Below are 20306 nucleotides of genomic sequence, written 5' to 3'. Positions count from 1 at the left end.
GAGCCTTAAAATAATCAGCACAACATGAAATCCTTCTGCACTCTGTAGTCAGAATATGCTTACTGAAATTTTGGCTTCAATCTGAACATTCAAAACAGTTTTTTAGTTATAATGTCAGCATCTGCAAAACCAGAACCCAGCAAGGGGTTTTGGTTTGAACCTCCCCTCTCCTTACTTAAAAAATTAGGAGTGTTGCTCTTTGGAGGTTTGGTTTCAAGTAAAAACCTGAGCAGCCTCTCCTCTCAAATTGGTGCTGATCTGGACTAGGCAAGAGCTGTCTGAAGGTGTGCCTTTAGAGTGACCCCTTGCAGCTCCAGCCAACATACCATGTTCAGATGAAGGCAATACTTTGCCTTGCTTTCCCTAGAATATCCTTTCCCTCTATTTGGTTGGTGCAGAACATCTCCATGGCATTTAACAGAAGCAAAAATTAGAAGCTGCCATTCTTCCAAGAGTAATTTCAAGGGCCAGAGTTCCTCAGCTGGTCCAAAGTGGCATAGTCTCATCCAGCTCAGTCTAAATCATCTGAAGATGACCTGATCCTGTGCCATACCTGGTAACCCCTGTGTTTGGATCTGATACCAGTAGGTTGTGGTTTAACCCCAGTCTGCAACTCAGCCCCACACGGCCTCAGCTCACTCCCCCCGGAGGGGTCGAGGAGAGAATCAAAAAGGGGAAAGAGGGAAAGCTCATGGGTTTGATTAAGGCAGCTTAGTAGGGAAAGCAAAAGCTGTGCACACAAGCAAAGCAAATCCAGGAATTCATTCCCATGGGCAAGCAGGTGTTCAGCCATCCCCAGAAGAGCGGGGTCCCATCACAGGTAACATTTACTTGAAAAGAAACACCAGCACTCTGAACATCTTCCTTTCCTCCTTCTTCCCCCAGCTTTATATACTGAGCATGATACCATAAAGTCTGGAATGTCCCTTTGGCCAGTTAGGGTCAGCTGTCCTGGCTGTGTCCCCTCCCAACCCCCAGCCCTTCACTGGGGTGGGGCGAGAGGCAAGAAAAGGTCTTGGCTCTGTGCAAGCTCTGCTCAGCAAGAACTAAACCATCCCTGTGTTATCATCACTGCTTTCAGCACAAATCCAAAACACAAGCCAGCTACTGTGAGGAAAATTGACTTTGTCCCAGACCAAAAACAGCACACTCCTGACTGAGGACTGGGTCTATAACTTGTTAAGCTTTTAATTAGGAGTTCCTACTTCCCTTTAGTTAAACACAGACTTGCTAACTCTCTTCTCCCTCACACTCTTCCTCTTTCCCCTTATAAAGCAGTTAAAATGAACTCATCTCCAACAGCAGACTTTACCTTTGGTGGAGCACTTCGTTCCATCTCAAATTTATCTGGGAATGTTCTGCTGAGGGCCAAGTGTCTGGCATGCATGTAATACTGCAACAAAGCAGAGAAGCCATTACAAATCATAGAAATCTTGGACAGGTTTTAAACAAGGAGGGAAAAGGAACATAAAGTGACTATCTTCTGAAAGACAGTGCTGAACAAAGGCAAAATGTGTTTTCAGATAAGCAGAACCCAGCTGATATCACTGCTTGTACTGTGGAGTGATGAGCCATTCAGAACAGATTCCAGCCAAAGAAGTCTGGAACAGAAGCTGAATAAGGTTCCTGTAAGATGTATTAAGATGGAAACTGGGACTTGTCTGGGTCAGTGTAGCTCCTATTGAGTGACAGATATTCTTTATCCCTCAGAAAAGAACTGGGGATTTTTTAACGAGGAAAATTTACATCTTAAAGTGCGCATATGTATTACACATAAGTTTTAGACTCATTCAAAGTCACTTTGGACTGCACAGAAGCATGTGTAACAGTGACAGAGAAGTAACATAAGTTCACTAGTGCCTGGTATTTAAGAATTTGACAAAAATATTTTTAGATCCACTGTATTCCTGAGTTTGCAGCACATACACAGAAAAAAATAGCCTGTTATATCTTATGCAGTGTTGGGAACCATCTAAGTATTAAGGTTCTCACACAGGTAGCAGAGCAGGAGAAAGTCCAGAACAGTTACAAAACTCATATATGTGCATCCACTTATTTAGTCTTGTGGACTTGAGAACAATACTTTGCTACTGTCTTCTTAACATGTGGTACTGTAGTGCTTTCTGTGTCAAATTAAAACCACTTCTTTGCGTTTAAAGCACAGAGGTAGTTAAGCAGTGTTGAGGAGCCACAGGGCCCAGCAACATTTCATGCAGGATGGGAAGGAGTCTTGAAAGTGTTCAGACAACTTTGGAACACAAATCCTCCTTAGTGTAGGTGTTGCCAGCAACTCCAGATTTTCACATTGTGTTTAGCACCAGAAAAAGCTCAGTGGTGTGACTGGATTCTGCTCTAACCTATCCAGTCTCTCCTTGCCACTGGAGCATGGAAGGATTACACTGACATGTGCAGGCTCTGCCTTTAGCCCCTTTTGGGGCATTCCTGAGGGGAATTTTGCACAGGGCTGGAGGATCTGGCTAGACCTTTGAGCTGTAATTGTTGATGCCTCTATGCCACACACCCTGCCCAGGTATTTCCAGTCCAGGAGGTCGGAGAGGCGCTCGGTGCGGTTCCTCTGGATGATCCTCTGGCGCCGGTTCTGCTGGCAGAACCCGTACAGGAACTGGGTCAGCTGGTTGCACGACTCGTCCGGCGAGCGGAACCTCCTGTCCACGATGTAGATCCCTGAGGGACACAAGGAAGGCCGAGTGAGTGGGACTGGAGATGGGATCTGGCCTCCTACACTGCCAATCGCCCTTCTGTCACATAGCTTTATAAATGTTACGTGCAGCACGTCCTTCTTAATGTTAGAAGGCAGCTACAACAGGAACATTTGTTACCATTCTGATGGAATGGAGAGATGCAGAGGAATATGCACATTTTTTAAACTTTAATTGTCTTTACTTTTCAGGCTGAAATTCAGCAAATTCTTCAAAACTCAGAGGCTCTGTTGTTGCTGTGTATGTCCAAAAGGGTTTGAGTTTCTGGATAAAGACATATCATTTTTATCTCCCATAATTTTTAAAATATTGACTTCTTAAAGAAAACATAATCAATCTAGTGCTTTCCTAGCTCCCTGTAGAATTCACAAGTGTGGATGGCCGGAATCAGGCTGTAGGAGAGAGGCTGTGTTTTCTGTAGAAATCCAAGTGTTTCCATAGAGACAGCCAACTCATATACATCATTCAACAGACAATTCTGGCACAGAGAGGGCAGAGGTAAGCTTTGCCTCTACATTGTTGAGATTAATACTTTATTTTTGCCACCTTCTTTACACCAGGGTGCTGGGAAAAAGAGAGTACCAGAACTTACAGCTCTCTTAATGGATACAACAGATGCAAAACTACCTTAATGAAGTGCCTGGGGCCAGCACAGTAATTTATGTCAAATCACATCTATGTTTTGGCAGAGAAGAGCAAGTAATCTGTGTTCTGTGGCCTATCTATAGATACAGGTGTATCTATATTTTGTACCTGGCTCTAACCCTTGCCCCTAGATCAGGCAAAGGTGGTACCAGTGTGGGGTATCACTGGCTGATTGTGGAAACAAGACCAGGTACTTGGAAAGAGGCCCTAGTTTGGGAACATATACAGTATTCACAGAACCATAGAATTATGGAATGGTTTGGGTTGGAAAGGACTTTAAAGATCATCTCATTCCAGCCCTTCGCCATGGGCAGGGACATCTTCCACTATCCCAGGTTGCTCAGAGCTATATCCAGCCTGGCCTTGGACACTTCCAGAGATGGGGCATCCAGTTAGCCCTGGCTAAGCAAGGAGTAAAGGACAGGGAGGGCTGTGCCTTGCTCTGTACCTTGGGGAGGCCGCAGCTTTAGTGACAACTGCACCAGTTGGAAAACAGGGACAATCAACCCTAAAAGGAGGATCTACTGAGGCAGAGGATGAGTCAAGAGGCAGAATTGTCCTGACATACCAGGCATTGGCACTCCAGTCATGAACCTTCCTGAGCAGATCATTATTTGAAGTAGATTCCTTGTATTTCCACTTTGTATTTCCACAGCTCGCCTTTTCTATTTTTTTTTTTTTAAGTGAACATGGTAATTTAATGTTTGTTTGGGAAGAGTTATGTCACTGGTCTCGAAGTCCCATTCTATGAAGAGAAGCAGACTTTCCCTGCTTCTGTGGAAGGCTCAGTGTTCTAATGCAACCAGAGGCACTAAAGGGACATGCTGGGAGACTCTAGACTGATATGAGCAGGGATGAATTTGGAAGAATACAGCAGACAAAAGGTTAAACAGAGACAAAAAAAAAATAAAGGGTTTGGATAAATATGAAAGCTGAAATCACTTGTCCAACTTAAAAAGATATTCAGAGGTCTGAATATATTCCCCCAGTGAATTCCCTTGTCCTAGAGAAACATGAATTTGAGGAATAATAGCATGGTTGCTGTGCTTTTTGCTTTCTAACTCAGAGGGGATATTTTGATATGCTGTTTAAGTTTTTACCATAAGCTTCTGGGTCAGCAACATATTCCTGCATGAAACAGCCAAATCCAGAGAGGTTTGTGGTTACACTGGGAATGCCCATCACAGTACACTCAGCTGCAGAAAGAAACAGGTAAAAAGGGTTTCGGGCAATAGACCTGCAATGGTTTTACCTTAAGAGAAAAAAATAACAAAATAGGCGAACAGAAAATCCCATTATACTAAAAATGCTCTGAAAATGTCAAGTAAAAACTAAAATAATGTTTTGTTGTGGATTATGGAAAAAAAGACAAACACAAATTTTAAACACAAAATTCACCCTGCGTTTGCATCATATGTTTGCGTTTCAGGGCAACTAAACTCAAAACTTTTTGGGAGTGCAGTTTTGAAACAGAGAACCCCAAAATATGGTCAGAATTATTTGGATTTTAAATTGGAGTCTAAGGTACACCTATGTTCATTAATTGTTCAGAACTCCCTTCAAAACTGAATCTCTTAGGAGCAGAAGCATATCAAACTTTGGATTTTCATAGTTTGCCAACAAGTCTCTAGAGCAAGAAAAAAACAACAACAAAACAAAAAGCCCACCCCAAAACAACAAACCCCATAATTAACTCATGACTACATTCACAGTAGATATAGAAATAGTTTTTTAAAGTCAGAAAATGTATGCATTTTTTGTAGTTTTCCTGTCACAGCCATGAGTAAGGACAACTGCTTACACTCCTTAAAGAGTTTTTGCCAAGGGGCCTAAGCCTAACCTATACCACCATGCAGACTCTAGACTTACAAAAGTGCAAAGATATCTACATGGCCTCCATTCATATGATAATAATAGTGGTATCTATAAATATACCTTTAAAAAGCACTCTTTGTTTCTGGGAGACATAAATGGGTATTGACAAAGAAAATATTTTAAGTCAGACTCTATATGCTCTTGGCATTTTTAGAAATTTCCAGTTAATTCAATGAGATTCACTACCATTGCATATATTTCTACTAAATAACTTAGCTATGGTATTACATAATTTTCTCAAACTTGTTATCTTGAATTAAATCCACTGAAATATGTCAGCTGGCAGCATCAGCTTTCTTGCTCTGCTTTTTAAAATATTTACGTTCCTGCACACCTTCTTTTAAAATCCTTCAATCAAGAATAAAGATGTAAAAATTATTTCTTGTTCTAAAGCCATAGAAAATCAAAAGATTCCATATTAATATGGGAAAGAGTCCAGTGCAGGGACAATTTTACTAGCAGTAAGACCTTTGCACAGCAGAGGAAACAGAGCCTAAGGAGTTTTTTCAGCACTCCAGAAGGAACTGGCTGCATCAACAGAAGGGTGTTCATCTTTCCACACTAGTCAAGGGTACAGAATTCCTACCTGGAGTGTAGCCCCAGGGTTCATAGTAAGATGGGAATACACCAAGGTGGCAGCCTCTAACAAACTCCTCATAGTCCAAGGGCAGCAAGGGGCTCGTTGAAGAAAGAAACTCTGGATGTAGGATCACCTGGATATTCAAAACTTATGTTAGAGGTGAAAGAAAACCATCACTGATATATTTCAATTATCAATAAGCTTAGGCAACTTACTCACCGTGGTCTTTTTCTAAATACCTGGACACCTCCTTTGACCATCCATCTGTTATCTACCCCTCTTCTCACACTACAATGCATCCTGCCTGTGTGCATTCTTGTCCTGCAAATACTACTGATAATGAACACGTTCCTTACTGGACAGGTATTTAGCTTTATCCTTCTTCGTCGAGGAGGTCCACATGCATTGAGAATTAGGCCTAAGGCTGTGGCATTCAGCAAGACTTGGTCTGTTGTACAAAGGTAGAGAGGATCTACAAGGGCCTGGAGTGACAGGACAAGGGACAGTGGCTTCACACCGACAGAGAACAGGGTTAGATTGGATATAAGAAAGAAATTCTCCACCGTGAGGGTGCTGAAACCCTAGCACAGGCTGTCCAGAGGAGCTGTGGCTGCCCCATCCCTGGCAGTGTCCAAGGCCAGGCTGGATGGGGCTCAGAGCAACCTGGGACAGTGAAAGGTGTCCCTGCCCATGGCAGGGGGTTGGAATGAGATGATCTTTAAGGTCCCTCCCAACACAAACCATTCTATGATTTTATTGGGATGTCTCATTAGGAGGAAGCCTCAGGCAAACACAGCACTTCTGAGCTTCACAACATTCCATGAAATAATGGAATGCTCACTATACTCCATAGATCTCTCAAGAATGGAGAGAATTTTGAAAGCAGACACATTACAGCCCTGTCACCACAAACCTGTGCCTAGGCCAAGTAATTTTGCTGAAAGACAACTCTAATGACCAAAGTTAATTTATCTGCATGACTCTGCAGGGCTTGGGGTTACTGCCCCACATCCTCTGCTTAGTTGAGAAGTGCCTTGTATGTGGTGCCCAGTCAGCTTCAGCAGGAAAAAACATGAGGGAATGGTTTAAACTGCTCTGGGTTTATTTCCCTGCATGAAGATACCACAGCCATTATTCCATGCCCAGGATATGCTTTTATCCCTTCTGAATAAGATGGTCATGCTACTCACTTGAGTAAACAAATGAATGTACTCAACCAGAGTAAATGGGTTGTAAACTCATTTTGCAAGCTTTGTTGATCCCAGTGATTCTGCTGGAATTCCTGAGGGTATTTTTCCCATGCCAGCTGTGTCTGCCTGGATATATTATACTTCTCTCAAAATTACTTTCAATTTGAAGTTTAGAGAATTTAAAAAAAAAAATATTCAGCTCATTAAATATTAAGCCTGTTCATGCAGGAGGTAATTTTTCAGTGGTAACGACAGATTTTTAGTAACTTGACATCTGCTGAGAAGCAGAAGGAGATGTCTGCTGTGTTATATCCTATCTGTTCTGTAATGCCTTCAAGCAGTTAATTCTGAGGCATTTTTTACCACATTTGTACACAAATGTTCCCCCCTACTTTTGCTACATCTCACTTATTATTACCATATTATGATCCCAGAATTCATTGGAGTTAATGTTCATATGGTAAGCCAAGAAGCAGCAACTAGAAAGTGTAAAAAAATATTTACTCAGGCATAGCCATACTCAGATTTAAAAAGAAACTGAGAATAAGCAATATGTCATTGTTAGAGATACCTGGGATCTGGCTTTAAAGAAAAGGTTTGAAAGCAGAAGAATTTTCAATTTTAGGTTCAACTTTGACTAGACAGATGTTGAGATAGTCATAGTTAGAATGTCAGAGATTGCCAGAAAAAAACAACTTTGGTAGACCCATGAAAGCAGGAGCCAATAATTTCTATAGTTTGACAGGGTAAACATGAAAGTAAGGAAAGGATTTATTTGCATAAATTTAGTTTCAGCAGGTGATGTAGACATGGGCACAGCATGAACAGGAATTTTTTCTGCTCAGGATCAAATCCCTGGTTAACACGTTACAACAAATGCTGAGTATCAGGGTGCTGCTCTTAAGAGATGAATCAATACTTCAGGAATATCTGTGCTCAAACTTGAGACCTCCAGTTTTCAGCAAGTGAATCTATGTCAGAATTTTCTATGTGAGTGCAAATGACCCATGGCACTTTCTTGATTTCAGGAGTAGCAGCTCCTCATACAGTGCAGGAGGCAGCAATAAAAACAACTCCCAAACCTCAGATTTCTAACTTGAAATTAGCTTGGCTAAACAGCACCTGAAGATTTCTGTGCAGTGACAAGTTGTTATTCCTGGAACGGGAGGAAGAGAGGAGGACTCTTGCAGTAATAGGAATACCACCCATCAAACATTTAACTGTACTCCCCATGCTAACGATGCAGACTGAGGATGTTCAAAGAAATCCCATTTTGGATCTCAAACGAAAAGGCCAGCACACACCTTTACGCGGTCTGTGCGGTTGTTGAACAGCCCGATGCGCCGGATGGTGTTGAGGATTGGGTCATTGCTGTCATCAATCATGTTGTGTGTGGTCACTGGAGGCAGAGAGTGTCTCTGAACACAGAAAAGCAATCCACAAATCAGACAAACTCTTGGCAAACAGTCCTGTTGCCATTTCCTAAAGCAACTGGAAGACAGCAGCAGATTTTGTCGTTGATGTGAATAAGCTTGATTTACCTCAAAATAAATTAATTTGTACTAACTTTTAGAAGGGCCCACTATTTAATTTTGAAGAGTTTTAGTCAATATTGTATCTCCTTAGAGTTTGATTTCACATATTTAATAGAATTGGAAAAAATCCAGGCTCAGGAACAACTCAAAGTTCATACATAGTTCAAAATAAAAGAATTGGGAATGCAAATGACTGAAGGAATATCCATGGATTCCCCAGAAGATTAGTTTGGGTCATACTCTCATGAAAAACAATCAGAGCTGATTTTAAATGTTAGTGATGAGAAGTATATTTGCTGAAGATTTCTTCCCAATGTACACATATTGCTATATGCCATACACAATCCTTTTACATCATCACATATATTATTTAGATTTGATGTTTATAAAAATAACATCTTTTCTGACCTGGGTTGAAAAGATGGCTCTTTTCATAATGCTTATGTCATCTCGGTCAAGAATCTTGTTCAAGTCTGGGATTTCTCCCCTGCAAAGGAAACACACAATCAATTTTACCAAATGACTCGTTCTTTTTGTAAAGAAAATGAAGAAATGGCCTACAAGGTCTGATCTGGAGTTTACTGATATCAACAGGAACCTTGCCTTTGTTTTCATGGCCCTTCTATATTCCCTATATGTTCTCCCATATGACTTGCTGATCTGCCAATTAGCTTTCAGAATAAAGCTAAAGAATTGGTTTCTTTTGTTTTTTTTGGACACAGCTTGTTCTTACTGAAGTTCCAGTCATCTCACCCGTGCTTTGGGTCATTCATTTCCAACTGTCTTCTGAAATGATATGACTGAATCACTAACACACTTTACTTTGTCTCTGGTGCTTTTTTTAAGCTGAAGTATCTAATTTTTGACAGTAAGCCTTTGCGTTATTTCGACATCCCGTGTCTCTTACAACTCTTTCCACCACAGACTACTGACACCTTTATTTTTTCCTCTGTCTTTTGCCTGTTAAACAAGTAGCTTGCTTATGATCCTGTATCTTTCTACCATGCCCACCTATGGATGTCAAAATTCCTTACACAAAGAGCAGAAGCACAGAAACAGCACAAGTAAAGCCACCTGAACATGAGTCTCTGCAAGGCAGAGCAAAGCAACTTATTCACTCACTTCAGCAAGGCATTGTAGAGTTTCCTTCCAAACTTTTCTTTCACAGATTGTGCAGTGTCCCTAGGAAGATAAATAAATATATGTATAAAACAGGAGAATCCAGGACAAAGACAGTATAAAAGAGATTCCTGCTGCTGGAAATTTAACTGATATACTGACGGAACCAGGAATGCAGAGGCAGACAGAGGTCTGGTTCTCAAAGTTCCTTTCTCCAGCCAGCAGTTGTGCTGATGGATTCTAGCTGAGCTGAGGATTTGACCTGCACCTACAGATGAGTGCACTAGGAAAGCCAGGAGCAGGCTTTACTGGGGATTCCTTCTAACCCTCTTCTCTGATCAGTAAACCACATACCAGCTGTGAAAAAAAGAGCATATATATGACCCTAGGTACTGTAACATGGTCATTAATAATGGACAGAGGGATCTCCAACTTCTCTTGACCTAGAAGAGAGATGCAAGATATAAGAATTAGTCAAGTAGGAATTTTCAAAGCAAGCTTCCCCCTTCAATTTCTGCCCTATTTCCCAACTCAAAGACTTTTGGAAACAAGTGTTAGACTAAAAGGTAGTTTGTCTTAATTAGTTTACAAAACAAAAAACTTACTGAAAACCTCAGGCCAAGTTTTAAGCTATTAATGAGGCCTGTGTCACACATATGTTGTATTTTAGCTAAGGAAGAACTCCAGTGAAACACTGTTTTGCATGCAAAAAGTAATTTTTATTATTCTGCCTGTGGCAGAAAGTTCTGCTGTCAAAACAGCAAGTGCACTCTAAATTTAAGTAAATCTACTGTGAGTCAAGTTCCACTTCACAGAACCTTCCCTGTCTTTCTGATTTCTAATTATAATTTAGGCTAAGATAAAACTTGTTAAGTAAAATCCTAAACTTTACCAAGCTGGGAATCCACATACATGTTTTTAGGTGTTCTCTCCCACCTGACTTAGACACAAGAGTGGATGAGTTAATTTTGGGTGAGTTGAAAAGCAGACAAATGTCAACCCACACTGATACAAACCCTAGCAGGATAGTTCCCACATTACTATACATTCATAGATTGCCATACACAATATCTGTAATTTAACCCAGATGGGATAGACTGCTTTTCAGAAGCAGAGGAAAAGAAGGATTTTATGCCCCAAGTCAGCCATCACATAATAATTTGTAAGTGCTGAATTCCTTTTTAAGTGCCAACCTCTTCTTAATTTGTGTGGCATCCTGAAAATCATCTGATATTATTATGAAATACTGCTAGCAGATGGGTTTATCCTGGAGTTCAGATTACGACGATGATCACGCTGCATACAGTGATGCAGAGAGTCTTTTGCTTTTCACAGAGAAGAACAGCTGAAAGCAGTCTTTTGCTACACAGAATCACACAGCAGTTTAAGTGAAGTGAAGGTTAATCCTGCTCCTGCTTTGCTTTTTTTGTTTAGAAAGTTGCAAAATGAGTCAGGCTGTGACAATTTTCCCCTTATAGCTGTAAGTTTCAGTGCTTGGTTATGGTCACTGCTTGTTGTAGTCCATATAGAAAATTATAGATAATTGTTATCAACTGTAGATTGGCAGGATCACACGGTGCAATTTCCACATTTCTAAATAAAAGAGGATGTTTAATTGATTTCTTTTCCCCACAGATAAGCTCACTGTAAAAAACGAGCAGGCAGTCTTTATTTTGTGGGAGCTCTATAGCATGTCCAAAGGGAGTACCAGAAACAGCCAGAAGACCTCCAGAACTCTGGATTTTCTAGAGCATTTGACTTTGCTGCTGCAAAACAAGTAATACTTGCTAATAGAATGGCAAGGCAAGTTAACAAAAAATAACTTTGGGGAAAAAAAAACTAAAAGGAGAAATATTTGACCTTATTTATCTTTCCCATCTCTTTCATCCCTGAAATACATTCTAGTTACCCAAAATCCTCAGTTTTAGCAAAAAGAAGGAGCATTATTCTCCAGCTGAGACTTTTGCATGAATCCACATCAGACAGTGCCAGGGTGGGAATGGCAATTACCAGAGCTGCTTTCGGACTGCTTGTCCTTTCAAGGTTTCCACATTGAAATTGTTAGTCTTCGCTGGCATGATGAAGAACACAATAACTGTAACATCAGTCTTATGAACCTACATGACAAGAAATGGAGAGGAATTAAAAAAAAAAAAGAATAAAAATCTCATACAGGGTATCACGGCCAACTTTAAGAATTAGTCACAGGAAATACCAAATGCACTTTGGTTTTCCAGGAAGGCCCAGATCTTGAAGCTCCTGCTACAAATGAAGTTTTGTCAAATCAGAGATCAAGACAGAGATGTCACCCAGTTTCAGTTTGGGCTATCAGAGTTTCCTGAGCTCTCATGGTTTAGAGAACATGGCTTTGGATGTGCACATAAACTGCAGAAAAATAAAAGTCCTACACACTTTCTCACCTGACACAAATTCTGCTGGCTCAAAGGAGTGAGCATTTGGTTTACTAGCTGAGGTATGCCTAGGCATGAGATGAGGGATTTCCTACAGCAGCACACATGTGGACAGAGAGAGAGCAACCTAAAACCCTGGCAAAGGACCTGCCAGACACACAAAAAGCCACAACTTCTTGCTCATCTCTCCCATACAGCTACTTCAAAGGCAGAAAGCACTTCCTGTAAATTCTGACCCTTTATTTCTAGATGGTTTCACTTGCCAGATTCTCCTGTGTGTGAACAAGGTTCAAAATCCCAGGTCCATTCATTGCTGCATGAATGCATGCTGCGTGCGTGAACAGTTGCTCTCAGCAACTGTTTAATGAAAAGCTAAGGGTGAACTCTGTTCAGAGCTGTAAAAATTAAATTACTTTGAATTGCCTCCATTTCAAATTTTAGATACACAAACATGCTGTTAGTGTGCCTTCTCTCAGACTGACACAGAGAGAAATGTATAAAATAACCTATGGGATTCATCTACCATGTTAATGTTAATTCATGTTTTTCCCTTCCCTCTCTTCAAAGCAGGTTCCAAGTTCATCATGCCATGATCCCACTGTGCATTAACAATCTCTCCCAACATCCACATTTTATTTGCAAAATTTTAGCAAGATTTTCAAGCAGCAGAGGAAAATGTCTCTATAAAGTAAAACAATTCCATGCAATGGTATGTAATTTTTAGGTTCAGGCACACCACTGGGAATTGTTTAGGAAGTACCATCATTTCCAGATTTGTAATTAGTACAGGTAGTCTGCTGCTGCCAATGGAATTACCTCTTGAAATAATTACAGAACGAATGTTGTTAGAACAGCTAATCAGATGCCAGCACCCACACTGGAAGACTAATGCAATAAACCCAGGCTCAGGTTATGGGAGAAGCAACAGTACACTGTTCTATGGAGCCTAGGAAACCTAGCCTGTTTCCTTTAAATTCCATCACCCTTTTTGCCATGGATGTCACCAGGAAGAATTTCTTCACATGAAGGGTGATAAGGCAGTGGAAGGGGCTGCCCAGTGACGTGGTGGAGTCACCTTCCCTGGAAGTTTTCAGTAAACAACTGGACATGGCTCTTAGTGCCATGGTCCAATTGACAAACTGGTGATTGGCCAAAGGTTGGACTCAAGGATCTTGGAAGTCTTTTCCAACCTAAAAGATTTTATGATTCTATGATATAAATCATTAGCCGCAATAAGAGATTGCCACAATAATTGCTCAGACAATTCTTTCCCTCTTATCACACAAGACCTTCCACATCACCACCACTCACAGGTAACAGCCATGCAAATGCCATTAACAGGTAGCTGATGTTACACAGCACCACCAATCAACTGACTTCTGTTGTGGAAGAAATACTCCAGTTCTGTGAAGTGATCTGTGTGAATGAAGGGATTAAGAGTTTCCAGAAAATCCAGAGGCTCTAAATGGCATATTAACAGAAGGTGGTGGTAGAACAAGGTTACTTAGGGCTTTGAACATTAGTGATTCTTTCATCACTGCTGACAGTGCAATATCATAATTTTTATCCAGATTTTCCATATCATTAAACAGAGAACAGTACAAAAGACAGAGCCTAGGACAACAGCTAATTGATCCTTGCCAGATGATTGAAAACCAATTAGCATTTTTTTTCTGGGTTTTATTTTCAATATACCAGTCTTTGGGACACAATCTGGAGACATTTTCAACGCCCTCATTGTAGGTGGTAAGGGCTCTGCTCTGTGATTTTTAACAAGGCCTTGCTCTTATCCTCATTGAAGTACTCCATAAAGGCATTTAGAAACATTGCACTCATTTTGTAGCTGAGGAAACAGAACCATGGAGAACTGAGTGGCTTCCCATTGCTTTCCACCAGGCCACTGTCACTCTGCGAATTTAAATGTAACATCCCCATCCAGTGGGGTAGCAGTACCCAAAGATTTAAAAGATCATTAACAGGTCCTAATGAATTAAGCAATTTGCTTTAAAGGATGTTTTCAAAATGCAGCTTTAAAGGCTTACTTTTATTTCCATTATAATATGTAAACCATCAGGGTAAACTCTAGAAAACTATTTTCATTATTTCACTCTAAAAACCAGGGAGGCAACCATGGATTAACTTCTTGAGCTATGTAATCAATTATATTTAAACTGTCTGAAATCATCATATATTCTGATGGTTCAGGAAGAGACCCCTATGGAAACCGTGAGTATCCCATAATTACTTTCCGATAAACCAGAATACTGAAAGGGAATTCTTGCAGGTGATTTTCACGGCATGGTCAGTTTGAGCATAAGCTCTATGCTTCCAACAGCTGTGTAAGTTTTCTTACCCTCAGCAAAAAGTTTAATCTTGATAAGGCTTCTAGAAACATATCAGCTCCTTTGTTGGAAAACTCATATCTCCCAGCAATGAAGAAAAACAAGGTCTTGTCAAGATCGAAGTCAAGGTGGCTGAAAGCAAGAAAACAGACAAGAACAAAGTATTTCTCAAGATACAATCAAACAAAACACACAACAGCTTTCTATTCTGGAGGAACTTATTATCCCACGAGAAAAATGAAAGTGAGGCTTTTCTGCTGTGTTTTAAATTGACTATCTTAATCTGACAAACTGCTTTTTGAGTAAATAACAAACAGATCAAGATCTGCTGTCTGATACCACAATCTGTTAAGCAGAGTCATATTTGGTGTCTAAAGTTCCCTTAGCTTCTGACTGAGAAATCCCAGACAGATATTTGAATAAGCTGGTTTCAACATTTCCACTCCTCCATGAAGTACTTGTTAGTCCTCCTGCTTTGGTTCTTGCTTTAAATAGTGTTGGACAAGTACTGCTAATGTTTGAAAAGTAAAAGCATACCCATAGAAATGACCTCGAATGAACTCTTGGATCCTAGCCTTGTACATGGAATGCAAATTCTGAAACTCATGCATTGCTGAAAATTTCTTAATGTTCAAGCCATTTGGGGTGACAACATCTGGAAAAGCAGAGAAAAGGCAGAGGTAGACATCTTCAGAGTCAGAGAAATCTTTAAGGAAAGAACCAACGTGTCTCTCAAGTTTATGTGAACCGGTTATGTCTTTATGTTACTCTGGGGGAGGGAACAGCACTGCCTCCACAAAGCTCTTGCACATGGCTCTCTGCTGTATGCAGCATCAAAGCAGCTTTCACCTGTCCTCAGCACTGGGTAGACCCTGCCCCTTTGTCCTGTCAAGACTCCAGTAATGTCTCCATCGAGCCGTAAGTTTGTTGTGCAACTTGCCCTTTACCTCTTTATCCTTCATATCACCTTTGCCTGCTCTATCACTACAGATTGAGAGCCCTTGGAAGCAGAAACTGTGCTATCCTCGTGTTCACTGCATGGCACAAGAGATAGACCTTCTATCAACACTTCTGAGGATTGATCAACAAAGGAAGCAAGTAACAAACCTTTATAAAACAGCCTCTTTTTTATTTTTAAGGTTTCATTTCTCCTAAAAACAGCCATGGAATAGCAAGCTTTACATTTTTACTGCTGCTCTCTTCCAAGATCCCAAAGGATCTTAAAATTAAAATTTATTCACTTCCAGTATTTTAAAGGTGGAGTTTTAGGATATACACAGAGGACAGGCACTGAAATTCAGTCACTCTTAGCCCTCCTGGTAGATCACAGCAGCTGTTCAAAGGCTTGCCCTAATCCAGTCCCAGTAAATGGAAAGAACACCATTTTCTGTCCTTTGAGTTGGATTAAGAATGGAAATGAAAGGGAAGGCCAGTTCCTCAGCAGATGTGTGTCATGGCAACACAATTGACTGAAACAGACCTATACTAATTTATGATATTTGCCTGACATTATGCAAATGCTATAGCCATTTTTAATTACTCCTTTGAAAGTTACAGACTGCTTCCGTAATATCTGTGTTTTCCTGCCAAGTGATCTCTGATTAAACTTCCACCTGTAAAATGTCCTCAAACACTCTAGGTTAAACTGGAACAGATAAAAATATAACCTTTAGTAGTAACCATGAAACAGCAAAAATCTTGATGGATCTTTCTTGAATACCACTTTCGAAACTAAAGACCAGGAAATCTTTACTTTTTAGGTACTTAGGATTTGGTTTTCAGTGACAAAACAGTCTTGGAGGATCTGAGGAAAAAAAAAAAACTTGTGCATTTACCTTCTTCTGCCCAGCACTTAAAAATTCTCTGAACAAAGATCTCTGGGGGGAGCCAACAGAGCAGAAACATCCTCCATTGTCTTTAGCAACAACACACCTCCCTTCTCTGACCAGTTTCTTGCTCTGCCTGGAAGAACTGGCTCATGCAGGACAGAGCTTTGAGACTCCAACCATCTCAAAGTCTTCCCAAAACAAGAAGAATCCCTTCCCCAGATACTTCTGGCCAGCTTCCTTCCATTCTCACATTCATTAATCAGGGAGTTTTGGAGAGTCTCACCCACCAGCAGCAGCCTGTGTATAACCCACTTCCATGTCCTTTGGTGTAACTGCAGCTTTATTTGCCCTTTCATGAGGATTTGGGCTCAATCCATCTCTTGTTTAAGGCTTTGAGATGCATGACAGATGTGGTGGCCCAAAGAACAGAGTTCACTATTTCTGCTCAACATAGAGGAATATTTTGAACATGTGAAAGGGATGAAGTGATGAAAGAGGGCTTGGTCCCTTTGATAACTGGTTTGGGGTTCATTGTTGTTGTTGTTTAATAAATTAATGGTATTTTTGTTTGAAAAATTATCCCAAGTAGGTCAAATCAGAATGTTTTGATTTCTATATTTATAGGAAATAAACTGGCATTGATTTAAGTAATATTAGCACAGAATGATGTTTTCTCTTGATAGATCACTAACATTCAGAGTTGACTTGTACTTTTTCAGAGTTTGCCTCTGTGATTTTGATCAAATATATAGAGATAGGAAGCCTAGATCTAGAACTCACTTGATACCTGAGTCTCTTGGAATTTTGATTCAGTCTTCTCTACTGCTAATGAGAAATATGTTCCATATCTGAGTGAAAACATTAGAAATTCCATTACATCAGTTTTCAAATTACAAAAATATTACTAATCATCACTGACAGAATCTTGCTGGATAAATCAAAGATACTCAAGCTTTTGACAAATATGGTTTGATAAATTGTTGCTCACATAACTGCAGCAAGTGGGATCAGCATAATGCAAGCAGTCATTCTGCCAGGTTTAGGTTGGCCTTTGTCCTGCTGCAAAAGTTCTCTATGAAATCAGGTTTATTAAATTTTAAAGGGACTTTTCCAAGTGATGAGATTTATAATTTAAATTATAATCCAAGTTTGATGCTAAAGAGGAGTAGCAGAGACAGCTCAATTTAGCACATTCCTGAGTTATTTTTAGCTAATAATTTGATTACAAAATCTGTGTCTCAATAAATGCAAATAAAAGTTAATTGTGCCAATTCAGCATCCTCTTTTTAAAGGTTTATTTTAAAATTGGCTGGAGACACGTACACATGCTTTCAGTATTCATGCTCCTTCACAGAATTTAAGTTCAATGACCTACTGAAGGATTGCTGGACTTTCAAAAAATAAAAAAAATCAATGTCTATGCAGATTTTACAACTTAAGAGAGAATAAATAGTGTGAGAATAAGTTCCTCCACAGTTTACTTGTGGTCTTGGATTCAGAAAAACTATTAAAATACTTATTCCCATCAGAAAATACTTTCCACTTAAAGTAATTCTCTTAGGATTTAGGGTGACAATTTCTACTGAACTTCTTTCTAGCTATGTCAACATGAAGCATGACATGTGTAAGTAGTTTTTTAACCCAAACATTAAGTATATTTACTTGGTTTCTTCAAAGTTGCAAGAATAATCACAAAAAGCTCAGGCCTGTGCATGGAATTCTCTTCAGCTTCAACTGATGTTTTATCTGTGAGCAGTCTGGAGATTTTCTTCCCCAAATTAAACTGGATTCAGATTCATTTCAGTCTCCTAAAATCCCAAAACACAGACTATGATTTTCAATGGTAGCTGTGGTGGGGAGAAGCCTCATGCCTATATAAAAAAGCTTCAGAAATCTGATTTTCAGACTTGTGCACTTTGTAAAAATCAAGACCTTTCAGAGTTATCCCAGTTGAAATGACTGAACTTCAGTGACTTTTAAAACATGGCTTTCATGCTTAAAATACAATGAAAAGGACAATCTAAGGCCACCATCCTACTGACAGCTAGTCAGGAATGAGGCAAAGGATTCCATGAACAGCTCTTTTGTTCGGGTTCAGGAACTACAATGTGGCTTGAAGCATTGTAGTGAATCAGGATAACAATCCCACACTACAGTTAGCACTGCAAATCAAGCAGTAACTCTACAAAGAGTAAGAAAAAAAAAGAAAACAAACAAAAACAAAAAAAACAAAAAAACCCAAACCAAACAAAAAACAAACAAAAAACCCCCCAAAAACGAGCACAAAAAAGCCCCAAAAACAAAACAAAAAAATTCAAACTGAAACAAGAAAAGAATTTGAGCTCTGTTATATTTAAAATAACCAAGATCCAAACACAGCTGCTAAATAGCCTCCAAAACTGCTGTGTAGTTTTTCCCTCATGCTGCTTACCTGCAGATGGAGTATTGGGGTCTATCCTTATAAAGCACTGAGGTAATTTAAAGATAATTTTGATGACACATCAAACTGGGATCATGACCTTGCTCAAAATCTATGTATGGAACAGGACAAAGTTTCTAAGCTTCATATTTTATGAGACTAATATCAAGAGGAAAACCAGACAAATTATTGGGCACACAACTATCTTTCAAACTCTACTCATAGACCTACTAGAAAATATTTTATCTATATGAATCTTATCATGGTTCAGTTCTAAAAGCATGGAAATCCTGCCACAGACAAAATTCCTGAAGTTGAGGAGTCCTGGCAAAAATAAGCCTAACATCCATGAAAAATTGGTTAATCCCTGTAGCATAGCCAGACACACCTGTGCACGTGTTCTTTCTCTTTGTGTTTGCATACCTGTCTCTACTATGTCCATTCAGTCTAAGGAAATGCAGGCATTCAAAGGAAATACAATTTTAAAAAACATAAATCAGGTCTTACCAGGGCTTTTTTTAAGCATGTGTTCTGCTTCTGTAGCAGTGATCTGGGAGACTGTGGTGAACACATGGGCACAATGCACCGATGCCCGTTCCATACAGTACCGATGGTAAATCTGCCTCTCTCCAGCCTCCTTGTCAATGTCAAACTGTTCAACAACAAAACAAACAAAAAAGACACCTGTGTGACACCACTATCCTACTGTCTCCTTCAGGGAAGGTTTCTTCTGCTAGGCTCCATTTCCCCAGGGAATGACAACCACATGATTATGCTGCTGGTTTTTGAACTGTTTTATCAACTTCAAGGAGGCTGAAAGAGCAAGAGCTTGTTCCTGAAGAAACAGCAGCTCTGCCATGGAAGAAATCTAGATTCATGGTCCTATGAAAGGTAAGGCTCTGTGGAATTTGGTCTGCTGGCTGGCGGTGTGTCATGTTGCAGCTTCTCCTGGCTTGTTGGAAAATTTGGGAGAGCAGGGAGGTGCTGGTAGCTGAAGGGGAGAGAAGAAAAAAGGAATGGGGATGAAGACAGAACGTGGGGACTTGGTAGAATGGTGGGAATCACAAGTAGGTGAGAAAGAAATGGAACTGTGGTGGAAAGGCAGGATATAAAGACTCAGTCACAAATCCCAAGGAAAAAATAAAATGGAAAAAAAGAGATATTTTCTGTCACTCAGAGATGTTCTTCCTCCAACTCTTCTTCTGTTATTTGCTGCTTCTTATATTTCAGTTTGAACTCCCTTAATTTTTAAGAGGCAGATATATATTAAACTGATAGATAAGACAGTCCAAACACCCAAGTATTTCTAAATCACCTTTAAATCTTGCAGCTACTCTTTTTTTAACAGAGCTTATATTATCCTGATGCAAAGAAAATGCACAACTCCCCTGAGCCCACTCTTAAAGGTTCAAATGTTCACTAACAGTGTCCACTGCAAAATCACAACAACTTAGTCGAAAAAAGGTGTCAATGCTTTCAACTAAAGCACAATTGCTCTTAGTCTTCCATGATGTCTCACTTCTGGAAACAGAAGTCTTGAGCCCCTAAGGTCAACAGCATGGGCACCCAATGGCCCGTGTGAGCTCCATGTAGGGTGACAATGACTCTCAAGGAGCTCTGTCCCTGCCTAATGCTGGCTGC

The 20306-nt window shown here is 40.0% G+C and overlaps 1 protein-coding gene across 1 annotated transcript in view; it reads right to left on the bottom strand.

Moving 5' to 3' along the window:
- Positions 1-20306, bottom strand: part of GYS2 (glycogen synthase 2) — a 40195-nt gene that overhangs the window by 492 nt on the left and 19397 nt on the right. The window contains exons 5-15 of the mRNA XM_062490940.1: positions 19173-19317; positions 14955-15072; positions 14429-14549; positions 11675-11781; positions 9668-9727; positions 8954-9032; positions 8315-8428; positions 5827-5953; positions 4466-4561; positions 2522-2685; positions 1313-1393 (exon numbers count right to left, since the gene is read on the bottom strand). Of these exons, the coding sequence (XP_062346924.1) occupies positions 1313-1393; positions 2522-2685; positions 4466-4561; positions 5827-5953; positions 8315-8428; positions 8954-9032; positions 9668-9727; positions 11675-11781; positions 14429-14549; positions 14955-15072; positions 19173-19317 (1212 nt within the window). The remainder of the gene's footprint in view (positions 1-1312; positions 1394-2521; positions 2686-4465; positions 4562-5826; positions 5954-8314; positions 8429-8953; positions 9033-9667; positions 9728-11674; positions 11782-14428; positions 14550-14954; positions 15073-19172; positions 19318-20306) is intronic.

Source organism: Cinclus cinclus, chromosome 4, assembly GCF_963662255.1.
Source record: "Cinclus cinclus chromosome 4, bCinCin1.1, whole genome shotgun sequence".
NCBI classification, from domain to species: domain Eukaryota; kingdom Metazoa; phylum Chordata; class Aves; order Passeriformes; family Cinclidae; genus Cinclus; species Cinclus cinclus.
The sequence above is the reverse complement of the archived record's forward strand: the minus strand, read 5'-3'. Positions and strand labels throughout refer to the sequence as shown.